Source organism: Pteropus medius, unplaced genomic scaffold (assembly GCF_902729225.1).
Source record: "Pteropus medius unplaced genomic scaffold, Ma_sr-lr_union100, whole genome shotgun sequence".
NCBI lineage: Eukaryota > Metazoa > Chordata > Mammalia > Chiroptera > Pteropodidae > Pteropus > Pteropus medius.
Genome location: NW_024342469.1, coordinates 7149050 through 7161215, shown reverse-complemented (window position 1 = coordinate 7161215; position 12166 = coordinate 7149050). Strand labels below are relative to the sequence as shown.

Here is a 12166-nt window from a genome sequence, read left to right as displayed (position 1 = left end):
CCTGCTGTGGACACCATAATCCTGCCGTGGGAAGGGATGTAAAGCTCTCTTGGCACATAGTGCTCAGGAGACCTTTCTGAATCAGCCAGGACTCTGAATTGCCAGTGACAGAAACCCAGTGCAAATGGGCCCCAAGCCCCGAAGGAAACATCCCGGCTCACGCAACTGGGAAGTCCAGAGGGCAGATCTGGGACCAGGTGCAGGTGGAGGGAGCGCTCAGACCATATGGTCAGGATCCTGTCTCTCTGGCCTCGGTCTTCCTCTGTGTTGGCAAAATCCTCAGGCCACCGCAGAGGCAAGATGGCCATTAGCACCTCAGGGTTCCCAGGCGGTGGCTTAGCCAGGAGGCGCCTCTTCCCTGCACTGCCAGTTCAAGGGCTGGGCCTACCTGGGGTCACATGCCCATCCTGAGCCAGTCACGGTGGCTGGGGGTTGGCGTCCACTGGCTGACCAGGCTTGGGTCTCTGGGCCTCTTCTGGAGCCAAGGGACGTGGGAGAGGTGGATGGAGGCTTCTCAGCAGGAATAAATGGGGTGTCCACCCTCTGTTCCCACCCCAGCGTGGCCACACTTGAGTCTCTCGCCCCAGGTGACCCCCAGGAACTGGGTGCAGCCACCGTCCCCCTGGGGTGATGTCAGGAAGAAAGTGCTCACTTTAGAGCAAAATTACGTACCTAATTAGGCGCTTGGGAGCTGGCGGGAGGCAGTGGGGGTTTCGTTGATTTCTCTTTTAGACTTTTAGCAAGAAAACTGCGTGATAAAGTAACTGTGTAATTAGGAATTAATTTCTCACTCCCGCAAGTGATGTCTTACTTGGGGCCTGAGGGAAGTTGGCATGGTGGCTACTCACCCGCAGTGGCCCCTCTTCGCCTTCTCTTTTTCGGGGCGGGGCACTCCCACTGCTGTCATCCGGGGTGGGAAGAGGAGGAAGGGGCTCGAAGACTAGGATAATACTGTCACAGGTGTTAATTATGCTGGAATTCCGTGTGTGTGTGTGTGTGTGTGTGTGTGTGTGTGTCTGAGGAGGTGTGCGACCCAGCATCCCTTGATCTTTGGATAATGCCACAGTCCCCATCCTTGCTGGTCCAATTCTGAGGCCCACGTGGTCTCAGGGGACCCTGCTGGATGGCACCCCGGTTGCCCACAGTGGCGCTTGCTGTGAACGGCCCCTCACTGGCTTCCCTCCATTTCCACCCTCTCACCGTGCTTCCCGGGATCAGCTCCCAGATAAGCTGCTGTTCCCAAGTCCTTAGCTCAAGGTCTGCTTCGGGGGAACCCAGACTAGACAGGAGGTGTGAGCAGAGTGTGGAAGGAGCCAGAGCAAAGGGAGGTGATCTCAGCCTGGGGTGCAGGGAGGGGGGTAGGCAGGCTTCATGGGGAAGTGATGCAGAAGGAGGTGTAGGAGTGAGAAATAGCACTTCAAAGAAAGAAAAGGGGCAAGATAGGTGTATTTGGGGCGGTTGGAGGGCCTGGCATGGTGCCTGGGATGACTGGAGTCAAGCAGTGTTTGGGGGTAGGGACAGGCCAGACTGCAGGGCCTTGGAGGCTGTGGTCAGGGGCTTGGTCTTTGATCTGAGGACAATGGGGAGTCATTGAAGGTTTAAGCTGGGGAGCGACACAGCCAGATTTGAGTTTTAGGAAGTCTGTGGCTGACTGAGGATAGGCTATAGGGGCCTCACCCTACAGCAGGAGGTAGGGGACCTGTCAGAAGGCTGCTGTGGCTGTTAGGAGAGAGGGACAGTGACTGGACTTGGGCAGGGGTAGCGGAGCTGTCAGCAGACTGTCCCAGGTTGGGCTCGTTGGCGTGTGGAGTCACCATCAGGACAGCGTGCTTCTCAGGGCAGAGACTTAAACACACAATTCTTACCTCCCAGCTCGCGCTCTGCCCATCTTTCTCCTTCCTGGTCCAGTGTATCCTCTTTCCCTCAGAGAAAAATGAGAGCTACTGGAGTCTTCACTGTGTACCTGCAATGTGCTCTTTATTACTGAATACATTTATACCAAGTCTTGCTCTCCCAGACAGGAGAGGCAGCTGCAGCAGAACACCCCAAAAGGTTCATGAAATATAGAGGAGAGAGTTAGGACCTAGGAGAAATGTTTAGGCAAATGGATTCCCCGGAAGGATCCACAGTGCCAAAGTCTTTCATGCTGCTGAGAAGTCAGTAACTTATCACATTTCCCTTTTTGGCTTGACTGCCAGGAAGCTCAGAGCTAAGAACTTGACAATAAATTCTCCAAGAAATTTCTCTTGAGGGCTTTTCAGTGGGGACCCTGAAGGCTGCAACTGATGAGGTCTTGGGAAATTTTGCAGAAGGCGTGTTCCCACACTGAAGACTTGGAGGGTCAGGCCAGGGGGGAAGGGCTGGGACTGGGCCAGTGTGTCACTCCAGGTTTGCCAAGCAGTGGCTGCTTCAGTTTCCCTCAGAGGTGGGAGCAGGAGTCTGATGAGTCTCCTAGGCACGGGTTGGGGTCTGGGAGGTGTTCAGCCCGTACAGCTTACTAACTCCTGATAATCATGGGCTTCGGTGATATACATCCAGTCACAACTTGTGACTCACTTGGCACTCCCTACCCGCTGCACCCCAAACCTCCTATACTTGTTTTAGAGAAACCGATTTCTTACCATGGCGCCTGCATACATACGGCATCTATAAAAGTTTCCCATTCTCGCCCCCTTGCCTATCCCAGGACGGGGGCCATGGCAGTTGCCCCTCATTTAATCAAGAACCAGCAGTCCCAGACTGCGGACCACAGGTTCTGTGAGGAGGGGCTTGGAGCTCATGCAGCAGTGTTATGTGGGCAGTTAGGGACCAGGCAAGGCTGTCCTGAGGGCTCCCATAGTGTCTGTGCCCTGGGTGGCTTGTGGCTGTGGTCTCCCCTGGCCAGGGAAGTGTGGAGAGGGTTGAGGTGGGATCTGAGTAACGTAGGGGCTCAAACAGGCAGACACGGGGTGAGGACGAGACAGTCCCCGGCAGGCAGTAGGCCTTCAAATGCCATTTGCCTTTTCTCTGTCTTCTCATCATCTATGAAGCATCGATTTATTTTTATTGTTAGACTTCGTGGGGATGGGGACGAATCCTGGGCTGGAACCTGTTGGAGCTCAGCAAGTGAGCCTTGGGGCTGCTGGAACATAGTACCAGGGTGGATTTAATCTGGCACGGGCTGGGAACCCCTCCTTCTGCACACCCAGCAAAGCATAAACCGAGCGGGGTGCGGACGACTAGCTCTCCCTTGGGCCGGGTGATGCCCCCATTGGCAGGATGGAGGGAGCCAGGGCAGGAGGAAAAGGGCTATGTTCTTGGGGGCGGGGGAGTGGGGAGGGGGGCTGGCAGGAGCTGAGCCTGGCTGCCTGTGATGGGATGATGTGGTGGTTCTCCTAAGCCTGGTGGTGTGTGTCGTGTATTATGCGTGTGTGCAAGCGGCGTGTGTGTGTAGCGTGTGTGTCGCGATGCGTGTGTGTGTGTCTTGCGTGTGTGCGTGTGTGTGTGTGTGTGTGTGTGTGTGTGTGTATGCTCACCAGGGCGAGAGCGCCTGTTTGCGTGCCCATGTGTGCCACCCCCGCAGAGCCTCCGTCACACATATCTCCTTGGCTGCCTGGAGAGCTCTTTCTACAAAATATAAAAATGACAGTTTGGCTCACCCACGCACGGAATCCTCATACAGCTCCATTCCCTCGATGCCCCCTTCCCAGATCGTCAGCTGCCTTCACCCACTGCCCCCAGAGGTGCCTCAGCCCTCCCCGCTTCTGTCTGGTTGCTGCCCTTGGCACCCCTGGCTCCCTCCCTCCTCCTCTGAGCTCCCAGGTCTCTGCTTCTAGTTCTAAGTCACTGTCACTTTTTTTTTGTCATGCCCCCTCGTCTGAATTTGGGCTCTGGTAGGAGTGTGTGTTAATGAGGGTGTGCAAGGAGTGAGTGTGTGTGTGTGTGCACCAGTGATTGTGTGCAGGTGTGTGTAAGGGGGAGAAACAGAGAGAGGGAGCGGGAGAGGGAGAGGGAGATGGGGAAGAGAGAGACAGAGAGAGAGAGACAGAGAAAGAGAGAGAGAGAGAGAGGAGGAGGAGGAGGCATCAGACCTTGCCCCAGAAAGCTGAGGGGAGGATGGAGCATTCAGGCAAAAACTTTCACTCAATTACTCTTTAAGCAGCGGGAGGGGGTGGCGGCTTTAAACCGGACAGGTTTGCTTTGTGTGTAGGAAAAACCTTCCACTTCCCACATGGTGGTGACAGGTGGAGCTGGCGGCTGTGCTGGGATCCCTGGGGTGGGGGGGTTGAGGCGGGAAGGGTTTGGTGAGTGGGGCATCCAGGGTCAAGCTGGGACTGCAGGCTCTGTGGCCTTTCAGTGGCGGGGGTGGGGGGCAGGTAGCAACTGAGCAGATAGGATCTGATGGAAGGGCAGGGAACCACAGAGGGGAACCCAGAGGTCAGCCTCCTGTGGAGATCAGGGAAGACATCCTGGAGGAGGCAAACTGCCTCCAAGGCACTGCAGGGCTGGTTGACAGTGGGAGGCGAGGGCGGACCTGTTTGGTGAGGAGAATTAGGGCAGTGGTGAGGGTTCCAGTGTTGTCTTTGCCTTTGAGTCTCTCCTTTGCTCGAGTGGGTGCCGCTGAGGGTGGGGGCTGGGTCTGAGTCACCCTCGGTTCTGTAGCACCCATACTGGCTTGGTCCGAAGTGGACCGGGGTGTGAAAAAACTGCCAGGACTCCGGGGCAACTGCATGGAACCTTAAAGCATAAATGAGGTTTCAAGGGACCGTGCTGGGCACACAGTGGGGACCCAGGGTCTCTGCTCCTCCATTCCCTCTGCCCTCAGCTGAAGCTGCTGGATCCTCAGGACAGTCTAGGAGGGTGATGTCACTGGCCCTACTCACAAAGGAGACAACCTGAGGCCACACGGCTGACCAGGGCACAGCCCAAATTCTGACCCCTTTTCTCACCTACCCCTTCCATGCAGGCGTGGGCGCACGTGGGTGGGCGTGGGTGCCCAGAGACCTCTGTGGCCCTGTCTGTCTCTCCTGCTCCGTCCCTCACTCTCCTCCCCTTTCTCTGCAGGATGGTCGAGTACTCCCTGGACCTTCAGAACATCAACCTGTCAGCCATCCGCACTGTGCGTGTCCTGAGGCCCCTCAAAGCCATCAACCGCGTGCCCAGTGAGTTGGTGCCCCTTCCACCATCCCTGGCCTATCCAGTTACCCATTCACCCAGAAAGACTGACTAGCACTTCCCAGTGTCAGGCCTGTGCCGGCCCAGGACCCCTCAGTGACTGGACAGATGCGGGCCCTGCTTCCACGGGGCTCATGGGTCAGTGTTTGGGCCTGAAGAAGTTGGAGGTGGCCCTGTCACCTCTGAGTCCCAAAAGAACTCGGATTGCAGCCTGGTGGGGAGCCTGGCTTTTCAGGGGCAAGGTTCTTTGGAGAAAGGTGGCTGTCATAGTGAGCAAGGTGTGAAAAGAAGCTGCTTAGTCTGAGGGTGTGCGCATGGGAGGTGTGTGCACATGAGAGGAGTGTGTGCACTTGTAAGTGCGCGTGCACATGTAACGTGCACACATGAGGGGCGTTTGGGTACGTGCGTCTGTTCTCCTCCTCCTCTCTCTCCTGCTGTGCGAGGAGCTCATTAAGCAGCTCCTGGCTGTGGAGGTCACTTCCAGGTCCCCAGTGCCAGCCCGCCTGATTCTCTAGAGAAGGGCAGGGATGGGCCCTGAGCTCCTGGAGGCTCCAGTTTCAGAGACCGCTGGGACCAGAGAGCCCAGAGAGGGCTTTGGGTCCTTCCTCAGGGGCCTCCTTCCCGCTAATAAGTGGCGCGCGGTGGCCCGAGTTGGGAGTTCCTGTTTCCTTCTCTGAGCTGATTCCATCCCTCAGCTGACAAGCAAATCTTGCCCTCAGAACTTGGCGTGCGGGAGTATTGGGAACAAGAACCCTATGGGATCCAAAAATCCAACCAGTGCACCCCTGTCCCCCGGCTTAGAAACTGCCCAGCACTCCCCCTGGAAAGGGGCCCTAAGCTACATTCATATTCTGAGTAACATAACAGGAGCCTCAGGTGGTTCGAGCAGATCCAGCTGCCCATTTACGGGAGGGGCAGCTTTGTTCCCACGTGCCACGTCCTCTGCCCAGAGTAGCATAGGGGAGGAATGACACAGGGGGCACAGGCTCTCTGAAGTGTCTCTTAGAGAGGATTGGTTGGTTGTCTCCTTTTTTCCCTAGATTTTCTCCTTTAACGTTTCACATCCTCCCCTTTATTTTGAGAGCTGCGTCCGCCCTGGGATTCATTCTTTTCAACAATAGCCCATAGCTTCCAATTTCGCCACTAGATGGCAGGCTGGAGAGTTGGGAATAGACAAAGTCAAATGATAGGTTATTAGTTGCAAAGCTGTGGAGAGTGGGGTGGCCGCCTGCAATTTCAAAAGAAGTTTAAAAACGCCATCGACCAGGAAGACTCAGTTGGGTTGTCATGGAATGCCAGTTCCGGTTCTCAGCCCTGCCAGGAGCCTGCTGTGTGACCTGCGAAGTCCCTTAGTGTCTCTGGGCCTCAGCTCCCCTACTTGTGCACGACGGGAGGAGGGCCTGGATTAGATAGATGCGTGGTTTTCGACTTTGTCCGGGATGGGTGGGGGACCTGAAAAACATGTCCCTGTAAACTATGTCCCTCCAACCCAGCCCTGTAGGTCTCTGTCCTGGCCACTGAACCATCGATGGATGAAGGGGAGAGGACAGCAGGGAGAAGGCTGGGGAGGGAGGCAGGATGCCCAGACTGCGGGTCAGGAGGCTGGGTCTGGTTCCTTGCTGTGTGACCTTTCATAAGTCACTAGACCTTTCTGGGCCTTGGCAAGAAGGGGCTGGATTATCTTTAAAAGTGACTCCTCTGGGCACCAATCGACTCCAGGCCTTGCCCAGCCTGTGCGCCCCTTAAGCCACTGCAGTGCTTCCCAAAGCCCACTGGCTAAGCCATTTAAATATGAAAAGTGCTTTTTTTTCCCTCCAGTAAGAAACTAGGGCAGTCGCTGCTAGGGCCTGAGCCAGCTGAGTCTGAGCTGCTGGCCCACATCTGCACCTGGCCACGGCGCACCCCACCCCGGCTGTGGGAGGGGGTGGGACAGATGCCTGGGGAGCTGAGGAGCAGCTGCAGGAGATGCTGAGCTGGACCTAGGCCACCGCCCCTGACCCCGAGCCCCATCTAGCCGTAATCCCTGGTTCGCAAGAACTCACCTGCTCCCAGGGCAGGGCCCGCGGACAGGACAGCCGAGCTGACCGTGCTGTGGGGAAGGCCACTGTCAGGTCCCAGCTGCAGGATCAAACACCAGAGGTTAGCTACGCACCAATAGGGCGAGGGTCTCGTCCTTCCACTCACCCGCTGTGGGACCCCGGACAAGCCACACTCCTCTCTGGGCCTCCATTTCCCCAACGATAAAATAGAGTTACTAATACCGATTTCCATACGGTTTTGTAAGATGAAACGCCATAATGTGTGTAAAGATTTTAGTGTAAGCAGTGAGTGGTTTATAGGTGCTTCTCTCATGAGGAGGCTCTGGGAGCGCTGGGGAGGGAGGGGGGTGCACCAGGACGTCTTCGCAGAGGCTGGCTCTGGAAGACGCTCGCCAAGCACAGAGGGTTGGAGACGGCGTTCCTGACGGACGAGCTGCACATGCAAAGGTGGCAAGGAGGAGCTGGCTTGATAGCGGTGTGGCTGGACAGAGGGCTGCAGGTTAGGGGGTGCTGGAGGTGACTTCCCCCATCTTCTGGGGAGGTACTAACAATGATAAATGACCAAAATTTATCAGGCGCCTATGGCGAACCTGTCATGGTGCTTTACACGGGCCGTATCATTTCATCTTCACAGCAGCCCTAGGATGTCGGTTCCACTGGGATGCCCACTTCACAGATGGGGAAACGGAGGCAGCTTGAGTAGCCTGGCCAGGGGAAGAGCTAGGATTTGAACCCGTGCTTGCACAACCCCAGAGGTTTGCACCCTTTTTCACAACATTCCCTCTCTCCTTTCAGCACGTGGGCACCTCGGCCACTGACCCCCATCTGCAGGGCATCAGGAGGGACCCCTGCCCACATCCAGGTCAAAGTAGAAAAGCCTCAGGTGGAGAACAGGTGCCCAGCGAAGCCCCATCCCAGCTTTCCTCACGAGAAAGGGCTGCAGTTCCGGGGCCATAGACTACAGCATCCAGGGCAGTTAGACCAGGGTCCGCCCCTAGGATCTTGTCCAGTGGCTTGGCTCCACTTCTCGTGCCTCAGTTTCTCCGTCCGTAAAATGAGGTGCCAGCCCCTCATTGCTAGACTGTGGAACAGCCAACCATACCCAGTGAAGGTGCCGACACCACACATTGATAGTGTGGGAGTCTCAGGATCTTGGAATCTTGGAATTAGCCTTGTCGAGAATCATAGAGACTCTTGGAATCATCCAGCTGCAGAATCCTAGACTCTTGGTTTTAGAAGACATCTCAGGATGACATGGTTCTGGAGGCACAGGGCCTTCCTTTGCCCATCAGACCGAGGGGCCCCAGACTCATGGCTAGCTCCTGACCCTCGAAGCCCAGGCCTGCTCTGGCCCTTTCTGCCAGGGCCGTGCAGGGCCAGGCGGTGGTCAGGCCGGCCGTGCCGAGAGTGGAGGAGGGAGGCCCCAGGATTCCTTCTTGGGCTCCGCTCTGGGGAGCATCTACTGGAAAGGGTGCTGGGAGACTCACTTTGAAACAGAACTTGATGAAAATCTCCTGTTTTCAATTAGAGCGTGTGTTTACTTGGAGCCTGGAGGCAGCTGAAGGAGACTGTGACCCCAGGCACACCTTGGACTTCAGGCTGTCTGTCCTTGGCACCCCCAAGCTGCCTTATGGGAGAAAGGCCTGGCAGCCCCCATGGGGAAGGAAGGGAGGGAAGGAGGGAGGCTGAAGAGAGAGGAGGGAAGACGGAGTGGAGGGGCCTGATTTCCCCAGGGCTGCTGCCTTCTTGGAAGAGATGGGGGTGGGAGAACATCTGGCCAGAACATCTGGTGAGAACCTGACTCAGGAACAGGAAGGAGCTGTCAGGACTGTGAAAGAGAAATGCTGGGGGATGGGGGCAGGGCGAAGGCAGCACCCCTGCCCCTCTCCCCCAGGGTCAAGTTCACTGTACAAATCAGGGGCTAGTGATTCCCAGATGACACAGCAGATCAAGTGGGCTGTTATACATTCATTCATTCATTCATTCATTCATTCATCCATGCAAAGTAGCATCCTCTGAGGGGCCACTGGGCCAGGCCTTAGGTCAAATGTGGAGTAATGGAGAAGACTGAGCCCTTTCTCTGCAGGCGGTCATGTGAGCTGGGAGCTATAGGCCAGGGGACACATGCTCAAATGGAGGTAGCAAAGGCCGAGGGTGAGGGTCACTTGTACTTTGAGGAGGCTTCACGGAGGAGGGGGAGGCAGGTCATTGAAGAATGAATAGATCTTTGGGCCACAGTGGGTTTGGGACCTTCAGTGGGGCAGGGGCCAGACGCACACCTGAGGGCAGAGGTCCCCAGTCCCCCGGGCAGTAGGCTGGTACCAGTCTGTTGCCTGTTAGGAGCTGGGTTGTACAGCAGGAGGTGAGCGTCTCACAAGCAAGTGAAGTTTCATCTGTATCTGCAGCCGCTCCCTAGCGCCAGCATCGCCGCCTTGGCTCCACCTCAGATCATCAGGCGTTAGACTCTCATAGGTTGGGGCATCACATGATGGCCTTAGGAAGAAACCCAAGGCCTCTCCTGGGATGGAAAGTGCAGGGGTGCCCACTCCCTGGCTGGAGTTTGTTTTCTATCTCAGGAGTGGGCGCTAAGGCCCCTTATGAGCCCACAGGTGCCCCCACCTGGGCTGGGCCAGCAACTGTGTCCTCAGGCTGGGTCGTGCGCTGCCTGGCCTGGCTTCCCCAGCACCCACTGTGCTCCCGATTAGTTGGCATTGGCAGTGGCAGAAGCAGCAGATGGCCTCTCCTGGTCGCTCAGTACCCTCTACTCACCTGGTCAGACCAGAGAGAGAGGGGAGCCCCACGGCCAGGCTGCAGCCTCAGCCCCCCTTGCCCTTGGCCTGGCTCCCTGTCACTTGGCTGCGGGCTGTGCCCCTGGCAGAGGCTATTGCTAGTCCAGCTGTTTCCATGTGAGCTGGCCTGGCAAGGTGGCTGAGCTAACCCGGGCTGACAGCTCCTGTCTGCAGAGAGCGCCCTGGGCCTCTAGGGGAGATGCCATTCAGGAGGCACACCTGCCATCTCCGCCCAGGTTTCCTACTGTCACCAAGGATCTCCCTGCCTGACTGCTGCCCAGCTTCCCTTAGAATAGAGGATCTGGACTAGAGATCCCAAGTTAAATGCAATGAAAAGTTTGAGCGGCTCCATCCGTCTGCCCACCTGTCATCCATCTCCTCCCAGCTCCTGACTTTAAATGCCACCTGGAGACTGTCTCTACCCTAGTGCCACCACAGGATACTCCAGGCCACAATCCTCTGTCCTGAACCCCTGACCCTGAGATCTTATGAAATGACTTCATATGGATATACACCAGGCACACCCGAACTCCCTGTGTCTAAGTGGACCCCCATCTCCACTGATGGCGGCTCCATGCCTCTGGCCTCAGGCCCCAGACCTTGGCGACGTCCCAGCTTCTCTCCTCCTACACCCCACATCCCATCCCTCCTCTCGGTCTTCAAGACCTCTTCAGAATTCAGCCATATCCCCCACGTTCACTGCCTTTGTCACCTGGACCCAGCCGGATGTGTATTACCGTGATGGTAGGTGAGTGATGGCTGGGCCAGGCGGGGCAGGAGCCAGAAGAGCAGAGGGACGAAGGGCCCGGTCTCCGCCCTGGAGGAGGGGAGTGGGGGAAGCCTAGCGTGTGGCCTGCAGACCTCAGCAGGAAGGGCAGAGGCCGGGGCCACACCTTTCCTGGACCCCACCCTCAGCATTCCCGATTTCTGCCCCAGGGAAGGGCAGGAGCTGCCTTCAGCCACCCAATGGCCACTGTCACCCTCCTGGCCCTGGATCCCATAGGCCAGAGAGGTGTGTGTACGTGCCGAGGTCACACATGGGCATTTGTACACAGTCCTGCAGGTGGTGTTTCCTAACGGGTCGTCACTCCAGTCCGTCCCCCTTCACTCCCCGCAGCTAGAGCGACCCTTCCAGACTCCTCAGACCTTGGCTGTCTTCTGCCCACGACTCAGGAATGGGAGCGCACCCGCGCACTGACCTACAGGGTTTCCGGCCCGTGCTCGCTTCCCTCCAGCCGCACTGGCCTCCTGGTTACTCCCGGCCTGTGCCTGGCTCACTCCTACCTCCGGGCCTCGGCCCTGGCCGCTCCCTCTGCCTGGAAAGCTCTTCTCCAGACGGGCACACAGCCTCATCTCCTTCGAGCCTCTGCTCTATGTCATCTTGCCAGTGAGGCCTTTCCCGTTCCCCGTGTTATACCCACCTGACCCCTGCCCCAACCTGGCATTTCCCACCCCTCCTCCTAGCCCACTTCTTTCAAAAGTAACACTTAGCAGCCAACAAACAAGGAAATGTACTTATTTATTGTGTTTATTGTTTTCTGCCTGTGTCTTTCTAGTACCAGGAATGTTTGCTTCGTGAGAGCAGGAGCAGGGGGCTTTGTTTGTCTTTTTTTTTAAACCGATATATCTTAGATTTTCAACTGATGTATCTAGAGCCTAGAATGGTGCCTGGCACACAGTAGGTCCTCACTAAACATTTGTGTAATGGATCCATCCACTCATCCATCCCTCCTTTATTCGTTCAAGCTGCTGTCCTTGGAGGGGCCACCCCGTGCCGGGCCCTAGGCTGGATCGGAGGGCGCAGAGCACCCCTCCTGGGCCTTGCACGTGGGGCCCTCCTGGCTTACAGGGGAGGCAGAGCCGTGAACTGACAAAAGCCAGCAGCGTAGTAGGTGCTGTGATGGAGGGAGGATGGGGCTGTGCCAGGTCATTGCAGAGGCACCAGCCCAGCCTGGGGACCAGGAGAGGTGACCACTCAGCTGGAGTATAAACAAGGAGAGATGACCTTCTGAGGGTGTGCAGGGGGCCCGGAGGTGACCCAGAACAGGAAGAGGAAGCGGGTCTGTCGGGCTGGGTCACACCAGCATGGACCCCCTCCTGCCTTGGGAAATGGGCCCAGAATTGTCCCCAGGGCAGCACAATAGTAACAGGAACCCTGTGGCAGGGAGCGGGGGAGGGCAGTGT

The 12166-nt window shown here is 56.9% G+C and overlaps 1 protein-coding gene across 1 annotated transcript in view; it reads left to right on the top strand.

Annotated features, from left to right (window-relative positions):
• Nucleotides 1-12166, top strand: part of CACNA1I (calcium voltage-gated channel subunit alpha1 I) — a 110791-nt gene that overhangs the window by 39122 nt on the left and 59503 nt on the right. Inside the window, exon 5 of the mRNA XM_039863408.1 lies at nt 5044-5141. Coding sequence (XP_039719342.1) covers nt 5044-5141 — 98 coding nt within the window. The remainder of the gene's footprint in view (nt 1-5043; nt 5142-12166) is intronic.